Consider the following 16436-nt stretch of genomic DNA (forward strand, 5'->3'; position numbering starts at 1 on the left):
ATCATTTGAGAAGAACAGTTGGCAGAGTAAATATTCTTGACGCAGCGACAGGTTACTCGCGGCACCGTTTGATTCTCTTTGTAGAAAAGTTGCCAGTTTTTGCCTTTGGGCCTGCTTTTCTTCATTGTAGCTATTATACAGAACAAGGGAACCCAAATGAAATTTTAGACAGGGACCTTGGGCAATTTCATGTTATTGAGAACATTTCTTCATTGTAGCGTCATACCCCACAGCACTCGATTAAATAATTCTGTGTTCCTACTCATACAGGAGCGCGATCTGCAGAAGACATTGAAGGTCCACGAGAAGACGACGTTTGCCACAAAGATGAACTCAACAATGGCCGGCCTCCGCAAGGAGATCGAAGCAGAGGTGGAGGAGGATGCTCCCCAAGAGCAAGCAGTGGTGGTCCAGGAGAGCCCCTCCTGGAAATTAACCATGACTAAAGGTGAAGAAGCCAAGCTTCAGTAGAGTGTAACATCACTACTTGCACATAATGAACAGTTTGAAAAAAATGTAATTTGTGACAAAATATTTTAGTGCCAAAGTTGTAGCATTATACCCCTTGCACACAAAAAAGCTGAAAGCCTTTGTGGGATAGACTTTTTAACAAAACCAGTCTGCTATTCATTGGATCACTGTTCAATGGAAATTGAGGGACATTTGTGGAACTTTGGCCTTAAGAGAAAGGAGACACAAGGCAAAATAGCAACACCTGCTCCCTTCCTGCCTTCATTACAAAGAAAATGTGTGGCTATCTTTGCAGTTTCAAGGCATTGCAAGTCTTTCCATGAATAAAAAAAAATCAGGGCGGGAGACTGGGGTCGGGGTGGCTTTCAGTGCAGGGGCTGAGTTTTAGGGCTCAGGGTGTGTGGGGAAGGGGTAGTTTTCAGAGCTGGAGGGGGGTTTAATGGCTCAGGGCAAAGGGGCTAGGGTCAGGGTCGTTTTTGAGCTGGGACTGGGTTTTAAGGGCTCAGGGTTGGGGGTCAGGGTAGCTTTTAGGGCTGGGACGGATAGACTGAAGGGCTGGGGACAGGGTTTTAGGGCTCAGGGCGAGGGGGGGCTGGGGTGTGATCTTTACCACGTATATACCTTTACCAATCCTGCCTTTACAATGAAAATCTTTGTAAAGGCATTCATGGTAAAGACGCAGTCGTTGTTAAGAACGCTTTGAGGCATTCGTGGTTCACCGAGTCGTCATACAACCAGTTGACCGTATTGGGTCTAAGATTTTTGCAGAATTATATTTAACTCTTTGAAGAATTAATTCACCAGTTCCATAAAGCAGTATATTTTGCTTTCTCTCTATGTTGTTTTATATTGTAATGTTTCTCTTACGGTGTGATACGTTATGTTAATGCCGTAAGTAAAGAAAATCCAGAGGTTGTAATGGGAGTGGCTGAAACTTTCCCTTGTAAGCTGATGAGGATAAAGAGGCTGTGTCGCATTCCTTCACTGTCTTCCCTTCCAATGTGCACTTACCCTGCGTGGGGGAAGTTTTTTATATTAGTCGGAGTGCATACTATCCCGATATGAGCACAGCGAAGTGCATAAAGAAATGGAATGCAACTGCAAGAACACAGCCCCAACATCTGGCAAGGGAATGTTTCAAACAATCTCATCAGCATTATTGGACTTGAATATCATAGGTAAAACTATATTCTGCACCATATGTTGCATCATAATGTTTCATTTTTTGTTGCATGAATTGCAATGGCACGCTCTCAAAAGAAGGACTGAAGGATGAATGAAACAGGAGAAGTACCATTATGTTCTGTCGCTTTGAAGTTTATCTAAAAAGCTATCTTTTATCTTTCTTTGAAAACAAAGGACAAGGTTAAACTCAGCAATTGATCATATGGTGTGGCTCAGCGGCCAGAGCGGCTGAATCCAGAGCACGGGGCTCACGGTTCGATCACCAGCAGCAGCTCAGCATCATGTGATTCTGGGCAATAGCTCACTTAATCTCCCAGATGGCCCCCAGTGCTAGGATACCCTTAGGGGTGATAAGCTGCTAGAGCTGCTGACTCCGGAGCACGGGGCTCGCGGTTCGATCCCCGGTGGCAGCTCACGATCATGTGACTCTGGGCAATAGCTCACTTAATCTCCTCGACGCCCCCCCAGTTCCTGGATATCTTTAGTGGTGATAAGTTTGTGCTTTACAAATGTGAGATTATGTTCCATATAGCAGGATCTTATGCCCAAAAAGTCTCTGCCTCCCCATACTGCATATCAGGAGGGATGTTTTGACAAGCACAGCCTCCATTCACTATTAACCTTCCGCGAAGGTGAGCATTAGTGGCAATGTGGACGCATGCATCCCCAAGAAGTAAAAAAAAAAATGTAAATCCAGTATTTGTAAAGTGCACAGCTACCCGGAGGCAGCCCGGCACTGGGGCCCATCGGGAAGATTAAGCGAGCTATTGCTCAGAGTCACATGGTGCTGGCCTGACCTGCCGCCTGTGCCGGGGATCGAACCGTGAGCCCCAGCGTCCGGTGTCAGTCGCCCTGGCAGCAGTGCCACACCTCTTCCCACCAAATCAGGATGTTCTAGATTGTGAGGTTGCACACAAAGGCATGACCCGTCATGCACATTTGTAGATTTCTCTGCAACAGTATCCAATAGCTCACACCCCATTCCTAACCTAGAGACTTGGGCTCTTTTTAGAAAGCTTCTCAGTAACGATTCTAAAATGTGATGACAAAATATTCTGTGTTAATCTCAATGAATCCTTTAGGTGAACTGTGCGGTGATTGATTTGGAGAGGCAATAACCAGATAGACAAAACATGGCTGATTCCGAGAGAAGGAAGATCCAGGTATTATTGTAGGTCAAAGGCTTCAGAACAAAAGTTTGAAAACATTTATTTCAAAACCTAAACTCAAAAATAAAATCTAGAATTCAGCAGCAAAACATACTTTGCATTACATTAAGAACAATGTAAAAAACAATCTTTACAATAAACCCAGAAATTCACCTTCAATTGTAATTGCTTCTGTAACTCTAACTTCTGACTTTGAGACTAACCTAAAGTTACTTTGGCCACAACCCTTTATCCCTCACCCAATAACTGAGCCTGAAAGGACATCCCTTTCCAAACCCTTGCCAGATCCTGACCCAAACCTAACTCTACACTCGGAGCATCTCTGCTCTCTGCCACCAAACAGTGTCCTATTTCTAATATTAACCTTGACCTTGCATCCCAACCCACAACCACTATTAAATGTAAATTTAAATGTTTTTTAAAAAGTTTTTTTTGCCTCTAAATGTTTTTTTTTCAGACAGTTACTTTCACATATTAGCTATTGTTGGACCTAGAATTGCTAAGCCACCATTGTAGCCTGGCCTATGGTAAGACAGTCACTAAATTGAGGCACACGTGTAAAGGTTGCACACCTCCCAGCAGTAACTCAATGCAATTCCACACAAAAATGACACTACACCAATCTTTGTGGAAAAATGCGAGCTGTTTTATAAAATTCTTATATAGATCTTTCTCTGTTATTTGTATTTTAGCAATTAATTACACTGTACATCTTCACATTTTCCACAGCATCACCTGTAATACTATGAAACCTCAGCTCAACCACCTCTTAACATTTTAACTTCCCACAATGATTACATTAGGAGGCACTGTCTTGATACTTTAGATTAATACCTCCCCGCTCCAAGATCGGCACTTACAAGTGATGGCCTGCTTGTACCCGGTTTCCAAGCACCAAAGATTTAGCATCTATTTCTGAATTCCCCCAATAAGCGAATCCTAGGCATTAAATGAGATACAGGTAAATTGGCATTCCATTTGGCAACTTGAACTAGAGTTACGAAACATCAATGGGATTGAGGAACTCCCCTCCCCTTGCCTCAGTTACTGAAGTGCTTGATAACTGTCTTATCCCTGGCAATGAAGAACAAGAGCCTTTCACAAGGGCTTTCCACAGTGGACCGCCAAGGTGTTCAAGTTATCAATACACTGCTCGCATCATAAATGCCCATCAATGTTTGTCTCTCCAAGTCAGCCCCGCAGCTCTAGCTCAGTTCACTCGGGCTCTGCCTCTGCCTCATCCAGCCTGTTTAGCGAGGGAAGGCCGGCATCTAATTTCCAACTTCTCCGCCTTCCCTTAGAATCTCCTTACTTGCGGACAGCAGCGCTCGACTTCCCGCCTCTCCTCAGAATCTCACCAGGACTCGGCGAGCGAGCCTCTTCGCCAACTTTGGGAGGTCTGGGTGGGACTGCTGGGTCCGCGTCACGCCGTCTCCTCACTGAAGAGACCTCCGTCACCAGGCGCACGCCGGGCCTGCGCAGGGGTGCAGCGTCTGAGGCGCAGGGCCGGCCTCCTCCTCTCGCTGGCAGTGATGTTCTTGGCAGGTTCCGCCCACCAGCGCTCGAAGCTCCGCGGTCACTCCGCCCCCTCCCTGACGCTTCCAGACTCTACACAGTGAGTCTGCGTAAGGGAGCAGCGTCTGACAAGATTCGGCTCTTTGGCCTCACGATCGCCCCGTAGTACAACCAAGGAGCGGTTACTCTGACACTACCAGGGTCACGATCAGGACTCCTCCACTTCGCTCAGCAGCGGTGCCCTCCCACTCAGAAGCGGGTCAAGGAGAGGATAAGGTCCACTTCCACTACCACCTGAATTTAACCGGTGAGGGCCAATTACGGGCATTGTCAAGTATGGACCCAGGTAGAGTCTGGATCGCGTATTTCTTCCAATCCAGGCCTTGATTCTCACAAAGCTCAGGAATCCGGTAGTTTACTCCCCCGCCAGATATAGTGGTCAGGAAGTCCCCACTCAGCAGGGCCAGGTCTATAGGAAAGGTGCAGCGACAGCAGAAGAGTAGCAACCCTCACACAGGAAGTCAACCCTCTAAGCTTCCTAACCCTCTTAACCCACAGCCTGCACTCCGACTGGTTCAGTGGCTACACAAAATGGCTACCCTGCCCCTAGCCTTTTATAGTCTGACCACCAAGGTTCCAGTAGGGTCCAGAAGATTCTGGAAGGCCTCAATGCTATCCTATGGGATTTCCCTCAGGGAATGGCAGTTGAAAACCACCATTTTGTAGATTTAGGTGAATTCCAGTCAGAAAAGGCACCTAGGCCTGAGGTGAAAAACTATGAGGGCAAAAGAGCATCTGTCCCCCAGGACAATACCTTAAAAATCTAGTGGACACGAAAAGATTAAAAAAAGGTATGAGGGGCAAAAAGGGGACAAAATAAATAATTAATAGGAGGGGCTGCGCAAAAGGCCAGACAGGTCTAACACGCGTCCCCCCCAGCTGAACGTGGGGAGAGCTACCCAACCCCTTGGGAGTCCTCATCACTAAGGCGGAAATACCTAGAGAGACCGTCGGCATTGGCGTGGTCCACTCCAGGCCGATGTTCCACCCGGAAGTCCATTCCCTGTAGGGAGATGGACCATCTCAACAACTTGGGATTTTCCCCCTTCATCTGCATCAGCCAATGAAGGGGTCGGTGGTCAGTCTGAACCAGGAAGTGCGAGCCCAACAGGTATGGCCGCAACTTCTTCAGAGCCCACACCACCGCAAAAGCCTCCCTCTCAATTGCACTCCACTTCTGTTCCCGGGGAAGCAGTCTCCTAGATAGGAAAACTACAGGCTGATCCAGGCCCTCTTCATTAAGTTGCGATAACACTGCCCCAATGCCATGTTCTGATGCATCTGTCTGGACAATGAACTCCTTCGAGAAGTCTGGGGCCCTCAGGACCGGTGCTGCACACATTGCCTGCTTCAGTTTTTCAAAAGCTTGCTAACAAGCCTCTGTCCAAACTACCCGTCGAGGTTGTTTCTTTGAGGTAAGCTCTGTGAGGGGCGCTACAATAGTGCCATACCCCTTCACAAAGAGACGGTAGTAACCTGTGAGGCCCAGGAAAGCTCGGACCTCAGTCTGGGTCTTGGGGGGATCCCAGGCCATGATTGCCTCAATCTTTGCCTGGAGGGGCCGCACTGTTCCCCTACCCACCAAGTGGCCTAGGTATACAACCGACCCCTGCCCAATCTGACATTTGCTGGCCTTGATTGTCAATCCAGCTTGTTTCAGGGCCTGGAGAACTGCTTGCAAATGTTGCAAATGGTCCTCCCAACTGCTGCTGAAGACAGCAATGTCATCCAGGTAAGCAGCGGAGAAACCCTCCAATCCGGAGAGGACCTGATTCACCAGCCGCTAAAAAGTGGCAGGGGCATTCTTGAGCCCAAAGGGCATCACAGAAAATTGGAAGTGTCCCTCAGGCGGGGAGAAGGCTGACCTTTCCTTTGCTCCATCTGTCAGGGAGATCTGCCAGTACCCCGAAGTGAGGTCAAAGGTACTTAGATATTGGGCAGCTCCCAGCCGGTCAATTAATTCATCCGCCCTAGAGATCGGATGAGCATCAGTTTTTGTAACTGAGTTCAGTCCCCGGTAATCCACACAGAACCTCAGTTCTGGAGTGGTGCCTGGTGGAGCGGCTTTTGGCACTAGAACCACCGGACTGGACCAGGGGCTGCTGGAAGGTTCTATAACTCCTGGCTCCAGCATCTTGGTAACCTCACCATGGATGCTAGCCTTCACCTTGTCGGACAGCCGGTAGGTCTTTGACTTCACTGGTGGGCTGTCCCCTGTGTCCACATCAGGTGAGTCCTTCCCGGGACAAGGGAGAACAACGTAGAGTACTGCTCCAGAATCTGGCGGCAGTCCTCCCGCTGTTCAGGAGTTAGGGATGGGGAGAGAATCACTCCCTCCACCGACCCATCCTTTTCTTGAGACAAGAACAAGTCTGGGAGAGGTTCGCTTTCCGCTTCCTCTCCCCCATCAGTCACCATCATTAAGATGACCTCGGGCCTCTCATGGTGGGGTTTGAGTCGGTTAGCATGTAGCACCCGTAGGGGCTGTCCAGGGGTCTTAAGGTCCACCAGGTATGTGGCCTTACCCTTCTTTTCTAACACCTCAAAGGTCTGTCTAGCGATCCTGGAGGGCACTTAGCTCTCCAGGCTCCATCACCCACACTTTCTGGCCAGGCTCCAACTCCACCGGGTGAGCGTTGTGGTCATACCACTCCTACATTACTGCCTGGCTGGCCTCCAAGTTGTCAGAAGCTTGCTTCTACAACTTCGCCATTTGGCTCCTGAAGGCCAGCATGTAGCTCACCACATCCTGGGGGGGGTTCCTGGGAGACTTTTCCCATCCATCCTTCACCAGGCTGAGAGGACCGCGTACAGGGTGCCCATACAGAAGTTCAAAGGGGCTGAAGCCCACTCCCTTCTGTGGCACTTCCCTGTAGGAAAATAGCAAACAGGGTAGGGGGACGCCCCACTTCCTCCGCAGGCTTTCAGGCAGACTTCTGATCATGCCCTTCATGGTCTTGTTGAACCTTTCTACCAGTCCATTGGACTGGGGGTGATAGGGAGTGGTGAACCGGTAGGTCACTCCACACTCCTTCCACATTGCCCGTATGTACGCTGACATAAAGTTGGTCCCCCTGTCGGACACAACTTCTTTGGGGAAACCCACTCGGGTAAAGATCCCCATTAGGGCCCTAGCCACCACAGGTGCAGTGACAGTCCTCAGAGGAATTGCCTCTGGGTACCGTGTGGCATGATCCACCAGAACCAGGATAAACCTGTGACCAGCCGTTGTTGGTGGATCCAATGGCCCCACAATGTCGATGCCCACCCTTTCAAAGAGGGTGTTAACGACAGGAAGTGGTTCCAGGGGAACTTTCAGCTTCACCCCTGTTTTCCCACTGGCTTGGCAGGATATACATGTCCGACAGTAGGTGTCAGACGCCACTTTCATCTGAGGCCAGTAAAAGTGGGGGACAAGCCGAGCAAAGGTCTTGTCCTGACCTAAGTGTCCTGCCAAGGGTATTTCGTGAGCCAATTCCAGCAGAAAGGCTCGGTACCGTTGTGGGACTACCAAGGCCCTTGATAAACCAGGTAAGGGTACCTTGGGTTCACTGTAGAGAAGTCCATCCTCCCAGTAAATGTGGTAGTGTCCCGCAACGTTCCCTGCTGCCTGGGCTTCGGCCTGTCGCCTCAGTCCTTCAAGGGTAGGGCACTCCTTCTGGCCCTAACAGAATTCTTCTCTGGTAGGCCCTCTCTCCACATGCCACTCAGCAGGGATGGGCAGGTCCTCCAGAGAAACTACTTCCCCCTCCACGGACTCCTGGTCCACCACCGCAGGTGGCCGATCTGTCACATGGGGTGTGGAAGCCGAAGCAGGCTTCTCCTGTCTGCGGGTCTGTCCCTTTTTGGCAGCGGGTTGGGCCATTGTTCCATGCTCCAACCCAGGCGAACTCCCTCTCTGGGCAGTCGCAGACCTTGTGCTTACACAGGCCCAGTCAGGTGTACCCAGCATCTCTGAATGCGTCCGGTATTCCACCTCTCTCCAAGCATTGTGCTCCATGTCATTCCCCAGCAGACAATCAACTGGCACGGCAGGGCTTACGGCAACTCGAAGTGAACCTGCAACCCCTTCCCACTCAAAGGGAACCTCGGCCACGGGGTAGTGGCCCATTCTGCCGTCAGCCATAGCGGCGGGGTGGAGTACATTGGGAATCACCTGCTCTGGAGACACCAGTTGACTCCTTACCATAGTCCTACTGGCTCCTGTATCTCTCAGAGCCTCCCCTCTCTGGCCATTGATGGTGATCCACTGCCCATACTTGGTAGTATTTGGGGGCACCTGGATCTTAGGAACCATCTCCCGTTCTCCCAGGGACACTAAGGTGACACCCGCCCACTCACCCCCCTTATCTAAGGGCAACTCCTCCCCGAGCGCTACACTAGCTACTCCCGGGGTTTTCCTCCGGTGGGAGGGGGTGGTCTCTTTGGGCATCTGACATCTCCCTTATAATGTCCAAAACCACCACACTTGAAGCAATGGACAACCCTTGGCTGCTGGCTTTGGCCAGGATGAGGGTTTCTGGGCGGGTTAGCCTTAGGGGTGAAACCTGTTCCCTTTCCCTGGAAACTGTTTTGGGGACCTTTAGAGAACTCCCGCTTTTTATCTACCCCCCCCTTCTTCTGGGGGGCGCCCTGTCCGGCCATTAGGGAATCCCCTCCAGTCCCCTTTGAGGACACCCGTGTACTTGCCCAGATGTCTGCCTCCTCTGCAAGCTTCCGGGGGTTGGTCAGCTTGCTGTCCACCAGGTGTTGGCACAGCTCGGGAAAACATTTCTCGAGTAGATGCTCTTTAAGAAAAAGATCATACAACCCCTCATAATCCTTCACCTCACTGCCCTGTACCCAGCCCTCCAATGCCTTCCTTGCATAATCCAGGAAATCCACACAGTTCTGGGTGCTTAACTTGTGGCTCCCCCTGAACTTTTGACGATACTTCTCTGGGGTTAGCCCAAACTTTCTGATCAATGCTAACTTCATGGTGGGGTAGTTGGTCTGCTCCTCCGGTTCTAAGGGCTAACAAGGTGTCTCGACCAGTAGGAGGCATATACTTATACAACCCGCCCCCCCAGTGCTTTTCCTGGATCCCATGGGCTCTTAAGGAGACCTCATAGGCAGCCAGCCATTTGGCTATATCATCCCCCTGACTATAGCTGGCAACTATGTCCTTTAGCAAGTAGGGTCTGGACTCCCTGGTTAATTCTCTGGTTTCGCTGCCACCATTTGGAGTAGAAGAGGGTCCTAATTGCAGGGCCTGGAGTTCTAACTCTTTTAGTTTGAATTCATGAGCCATCCTCCGTTCCTCCCTCTCCTGTTCTAGCCAGGCCAACTCCCATTTTAGTTGCCTCTTTTCCCTCCTGTCTGTGAGTTCCGCTTCGGTCAAGCTTCCTCCGGAGACACTACTGCCCCTCCTAGAGTAGGTCATTGGTCCTGGGAGTAGGTTTCCCACCTCAGGGTGGAATAATCCCTCTACCTCTATGACCGTGTCCCGGTCTGTCCCCTCATACTCCTCCTTCCCTTCTCTATGTGCTTCCACCCAAGCCCTCAAACTGGTCTGGAGTTCCCCCTTCTTGGCACCACGCTTAAAGAACACTCCCATTTGTTGACAGAAGTCCTTTAGCTGGGCCACAGAATAAGTGTCCAGTTCTTCCAGTGCAAATTCCATTTTGCTAAAGGCAATTCAAGGTCAAGCACACAAAAAGAATAGAGTTACAAGGGCAACCTGAAGCTACCTCCACCCCACCACCAGGAATAAATTTGGAAAAAGCAAAAGTAAAAATTAGGAAGTCCGCCAGGAGAAAACTCCAGGTGTAGGTTAGTGGATTACACTTAGTTACTGCAGAGTAGTCGCAACCACAGTTTTCATCCCACCGCTAGACACCAATATGTTGGACCTAGAATTGCTAAGCCACCATTGTAGCCTGGCCTAGGGTAAGACAGTCACTAAATAGAGGCACACGTGTAAAGGTTGCACACCTCCCAGCAGTAACTCAATGCAATTCCACACAAAAATTACACTTCACCAATCTTTGTGGAAAAAAACGAGCTGTTTTATGAAATTCTTATATAGATCTTTCTCTGTTATTTGTATTTTAGCAATTAATTACACTGTACATCTTCACATTTTCCACAGCATCACCTGTAATACTATGAACTTCCCACAATGATTACATTAGGAGGCACTGTCTTGATACTTTAGATTAATACCTCCCCGCTCCAAGATCGGCACTTACAAGTGATGGCCTGCTTGTACCCGGTTTCCAAGCACCAACGATTTAGCATCTATTTCTGAATTCCCCCAATAAGCGAATCCTAGGCATTAAATGAGATACAGGTAAATTGGCATTCCATTTGGCAACTTGAACTAGAGTTACGAAACATCAATGGGATTGAGGAACTCCCCTCCCCTTGCCTCAGTTACTGAAGCGCTTGATAACTGCCTTATCCCTGGCAATGAAGAGCAAGAGCCTTTCACAAGGGCTTTCCACAGTGGACCGCCAAGGTGTTCAAGTTATCAATACACTGCTCGCATCATAAATGCCCATCAATGTTTGTCTCTCCAAGTCAGCCCCGCAGCTCTAGCTCAGTTCACTCGGGCTCTGCCTCTGCCTCATCCAGCCTGTTTAGCGAGGGAAGGCCAGCATCTAATTTCCAACTTCCCCGCCTTCCCTTAGAATCTCCTTACTTGCGGACAGCAGCGCTCGACTTCCCGCCTCTCCTCAGAATCTCACCAGGACTCGGTGAGCAAGCCTCTTCGGCAACTTTGGGAGGTCTGGGTGGGACTGCTGGGTCCGCGTCACGCCGTCTCCTCACTGAAGAGACCTCCGTCACCAGGCGCACGCCGGGCCTGCGCAGGGGTGCAGCGTCTAAGACGCAGGGCTGGCCTCCTCCTCTCGCTGGCGGTGATGTTCTTGGCAGGTTCCGCCCACCAGCGCTCGAAGCTCCGCGGTCACTCCGCCCCCTCCCTGACGCTTCCAGACTCTACACAGTGAGTCTGCGTAAGGGAGCAGCGTCTAACAAGATTCGGCTCTTTGACCTCACGATCACCCCGCAGTGCAACCAAGGAACGGTTACTCTGACACTACCAGGGTCACGATCAGGACTCCTCCACTTCGCTCAGCAGCGGTGCCCTCCCACTCAGAAGCGGGTCAAGGAGAGGATAAGGTCCACTTCCACTACTACCTGAATTTAACCGGTGAGGGCCAATTACGGGCAATGTCAAGTATGGACCCAGGTAGAGTCTGGATCGCGTATTTCTTCCAATCCAGGCCTTGATTCTCACAAAGCTCAGGAACCCGGTAGTTTACTCCCCCGCCAGATATAGTGGTCAGGAAGTCCCCACTCAGCAGGGCCAGGTCTATAGGAAAGGGGCAGCGACAGCAGAAGAGTAGCAACCCTCACACAGGAAGTCAACCCTCTAAGCTTCCTAACCCTCTTAACCCACAGCCTGCACTCCGACTGGTTCAGTGGCTACACAAAATGGCTACCCTGCCCCTAGCCTTTTATAGTCTGACCACCAAGGTTCCAGTAGGGTCCAGAAGATTCTGGAAGGCCTCAATGCTATCCTATGGGATTTCCCTCAGGGGATGGCAGTTGTGGCAGTTGAAAACCACCATTTTGTAGATTTAGGTGAATTCCAGTCAGAAAAGGCACCTAGGCCTGAGATGAAAAACTATGAGGGCAAAAGAGCATCTATCCCCCATGACAACACCTTAAAAATCTAGTGGACACGAAAAGATAAAAAAAGGTATGAGGGGCAAAAAGGGGGCAAAATAAATAACTAAAAGGAGGGGCTACGCAAAAGGCCAGACAGGTCTAACAGCTATCATCTTAAAAGCAGGATTTCTATCTTCAAAAATTCAAATTTGTTTCTCATTATTAAGGCCCCTGATCACAATCATTCAAATTAGAAGCAAATTAGGAGATGCTTAGAATGTCACACATTTAGACAGGCTGTTCTTTACTACACTCACTGAGTTTTGCACTGAAGCACACCTGAAGATACCAGGGCCAATATTCCAGATAGGGCGCTCTGCCATGGTCTGCACCTCATCACACCGTTAACTAGGTGCATAAGGCGCGGGTGGGGACAGTGCACTGTGGAGCAGATTTACAATAACTGGCGCATTCATGCATATCAGCAGGGATGCACCAGTTATTTTGCGTCACCGCAGAAACCTCTTGCCCCATCATGGATGCGTCGCATTTACAATGCGGCGCACCACGGCGCAAGACTAGACAGATATGTGACGCATCTGAAGCCCTAAAGGTGACACAGTGCTGGAGTTGTGTCGCATTTGATTCAGAAAAGGGGGTGGTGATGGACAGAGTATCTGAATTAAACAGAACACTCATACCCAGTCAACAGATCAGGGCTTGATCCATCACCGTTTTTTAGCTCACTGCACCATCCCAGCTCAGAACCTGGCTACATGCAAATTAGTCTGTCCCTGGCCCAGTGCATCATGGGAACAGGGCAGACCAAACTACCAAGCCAATTCTTATACTGGAAAGGAAACAAGCTTCCAGGGACCGGTTTCTGGCATTACAGCCGTCTTCGGCCCGGCTTGCTTGAATCCTGATGGTGCAGTGAGCAAGGGACTCACATCTGAGTATACCCTTCCACGCTTATGGTGGACAAAACGATTCAGAAAAGGGGGTGGTGATGGACAGAGTATCTGAATTAAACAGTACACTCTTACCCAGTCAACAGATCAGGGCTTGATCCATCACCGTTTTTTAGCTCACTGCACCATCCCAGCTCAGAACCTGGCTACATGCAAATTAGTCTGTCCCTGGCCCAGTGCATCATGGGAACAGGGCAGACCAAACTACCAAGCCAATTCTTATACTGGAAAGGAAACAAGCTTCCAGGGACCAGTTTCTGGCATTACAGCCGTCTTCGGCCCGGCTTGCTTGAATCCTGATGGTGCAGTGAGCAAGGGACTCAGATCTGAGTATACCCTTCCACGCTTATGGTGGACAAAACGATTCAGAAAAGGGGGTGGTGATGGACAGAGTATCTGAATTAAACAGAACACTCGTTCCCAGTCAACAGATCAGGGCTTGATCCATCACCGTTTTTTAGCTCACTGCACCATCCCAGCTCAGAACCTGGCTACATGCAAATTAGTCTGTCCCTGGCCCAGTGCATCATGGGAACAGGGCAGACCAAACTACCAAGCCAATTCTTATACTGGAAAGGAAACAAGCTTCAAGGGACCGGTTTCTGGCATTACAGCCGTCTTCGGCCCGGCTTGCTTGAATCCTGATGGTGCAGTGAGCAAGGGACTCACACCTGAGTATACCCTTCCACGCTTATGGTGGACAAAACGCTTCAGAAAAGGGGGTGGTGATGGACAGAGTATCTGAATTAAACAGAACACTCGTACCCAGTCAACAGATCAGGGCTTGATCCATCACCGTTTTTTAGCTCACTGCACCATCCCAGCTCAGAACCTGGCTACATGCAAATTAGTCTGTCCCTGGCCCAGTGCATCATGGGAACAGGGCAGACCAAACTACCAAGCCAATTCTTATACTGGAAAGGAAACAAGCTTCCAGGGACCGGTTTCTGGCATTACAGCCGTCTTCGGCCCGGCTTGCTTGAATCCTGATGGTGCAGTGAGCAAGGGACTTACATCTGAGTATACCCTTCCACGCTTATGGTGGACAAAACGATTCAGAAAAGGGGGTGGTGATGGACAGAGTATCTGAATTAAACAGAACACTTGTACCCAGTCAACAGATCAGGGCTTGATCAATCACCGTTATTTAGCTCACTGCACCATCCCAGCTCAGAACCTGGCTACATGCAAATTAGTCTGTCCCTGGCCCAGTGCATCATGGGAACAGGGCAGACCAAACTACCAAGCCAATTCTTATACTGGAAAGGAAACAAGCTTCCAGGGACCGGTTTCTGGCAATACAGCTGTCTTCGGCCCGGCTTGCTTGAATCCTGATGGTGCAGTGAGCAAGGGACTCACATCTGAGTATACCCTTCCACGCTTATGGTGGACAAAACGATTCAGAAAAGGGAGTGGTGATGGACAGAGTATCTGAATTAAACAGAACACTCGTACCCAGTCAACAGAGCAGGGCTTGATCCATCATTGTTTTTTAGCTCACTGCACCATCCCAGCTCAGAACCTGGCTACATGCAAATTAGTCTGTCCCTGGCCCAGTGCATCATGGGAACAGGGCAGAGCAAACTACCAAGCCAATTCTTATACTGGAAAGGAAACAAGCTTCCAGGGACCGGAAGACTGCGACGCAACTCCAGCACTGCTTGGGGGCGCCCTATACTTGCTGTGCTGCGTCACTCCTTATGCCTGCTACAAGCAGGCATGAGGTTGTTGACGCAGCAGACACGTAAAAGTGACTCAGTGAAATCTTGTAGATTTCACTGCGTCACTTTTACGGGGCTTCCTTGCGACGGAACGCCCACCCTGCATACATTATTCCTGACGCAGGTATAATGTAGCGCAGGGCTTGACAACGTGACGCATCTCACTACATGCGTCGTGTTGTAAATATGTTGCATTGTGGTGCATTGTTTACGCCGCCGCTGCTTCACAAAAGTGACGCAACAACGGCGTAAAAGTGCCACAATGGGCTTGTAAATCTGCCCCTGTGTCTCATTGAATGTACTGTCCCCAGAGCAGGCATGAACGTGTGTATACCCTGAGTTCAGCACATAAATGATATACAAACCAGCTGTTTGACCCCGCTGGGCCACCTTTCACTGTGCAGGTAGCACCTGGCCTGCATTTCAAATGTGGACAGAGATCCCCCAGCAAATGAGTGCAGTGAGTGACTGCACCCACCTGTAGGGGATGTCTTGAGTGGGTCCATTCTACAGTCTTCCTTACTTCAAGTGGCACCCACATGTGGGTGCACTGACTGAGCACCAACTGTTTGTGGGGCCCAATCAATGCTCCAGCTGACAGCTCCTTTGCCTCTGTGCCCACTTCTATAATAATGCTTCGGGTGCAGATCCTAAGTGTTTTCTCATTTTCATAGGACCACTCCCCGATGCAAATGAAGGAACACCCTCTTACGATCACAGGAACTCTACATGTTCACCAACGTGACCTGTCGTACAGAAGGGGTCATTCAAGAGTCTGCCGCCCTTTCAATAAAACCAAAAAAAGGATCCTAGCTGCTTCTTTAAAATATTGATGTGCACATATAATTCACATAGGTTTGCCCAGGTGCATTTCCAGTTGACAGCTTCTATTTGCTTCCAGTTTCTGAACAGGTTCTAAAACAGCCAATGTAAATGTCCAGCCATATCCTGATTTTCTCTAGAGGAAATCTCTTTAACTCGTGCTCTGAGACTTACATTTGTTTATTTTGGGACCCCAAAATTGCTGGTCATAATGTTTTGCATGCCTAGGATCAGATTGTATTAGAAGGAGAGCCCTGCCTACAAATATGGTCTGTTGGGTGGAAGGCCATGCATTGGCCAATGGCAACAGGGTGAATTTCTTTCTACAATGCAAGCAAGTGACAGAATATATTGCTTAGTGGGACACAAGTATCATGCCTGCAAAAACCTGCAGTTGTCTTCACATCTGCTCAGAAGCATGGAAAACGATTTATGTTTAACCCCTTCGCCGCAGCACGAATTCCGCCGCGGCGTGGAGGTGTGGGGGGTGAGCGCGGCGCTTCCGTGCTCGTGACGGAACCGAGACATCATGAGACACAGGTGGCGTGTGCTCATGACGGCGTGGTTCTGTCATGAGCAAACCCGCTCATCAATTCACCAGCACAGGCGGGGAATCAGTTCCATGAGGGCAGAGCGGCCGTAGCATGACGGAACCACGCCGTCATGAGCACACGCCGCCCGTGTCTCATGACGGCATGGTTCTGTCACAGGCACGGAAGAGGTTAAAAATGTCAAATCTTTCTATCTATACCATTTGTTGCAGTCCTGTTGTCGCAAACATCTTCAAAAAATTCAAGTGTCTGGATCAGGACACACTACAAATACCTTATTAATAATAATCTGTTCAGACGATCACCCGTCATGTCCAA

General features: G+C 49.7%; 1 protein-coding gene across 1 annotated transcript in view; it reads left to right on the forward strand.

The window, feature by feature from the left end:
• Positions 1 to 16436, forward strand: part of CFAP100 (cilia and flagella associated protein 100) — a 169352-nt gene that overhangs the window by 82775 nt on the left and 70141 nt on the right. Inside the window, exon 5 of the mRNA XM_086950926.1 lies at positions 271 to 448. Coding sequence (XP_086807052.1) covers positions 271 to 448 — 178 coding nt within the window. The remainder of the gene's footprint in view (positions 1 to 270; positions 449 to 16436) is intronic.

The sequence above is a fragment of the Lissotriton vulgaris genome, unplaced genomic scaffold, assembly GCF_964263255.1.
Source record: "Lissotriton vulgaris unplaced genomic scaffold, aLisVul1.2 SCAFFOLD_1244, whole genome shotgun sequence".
In the NCBI taxonomy this organism is placed as follows: domain Eukaryota; kingdom Metazoa; phylum Chordata; class Amphibia; order Caudata; family Salamandridae; genus Lissotriton; species Lissotriton vulgaris.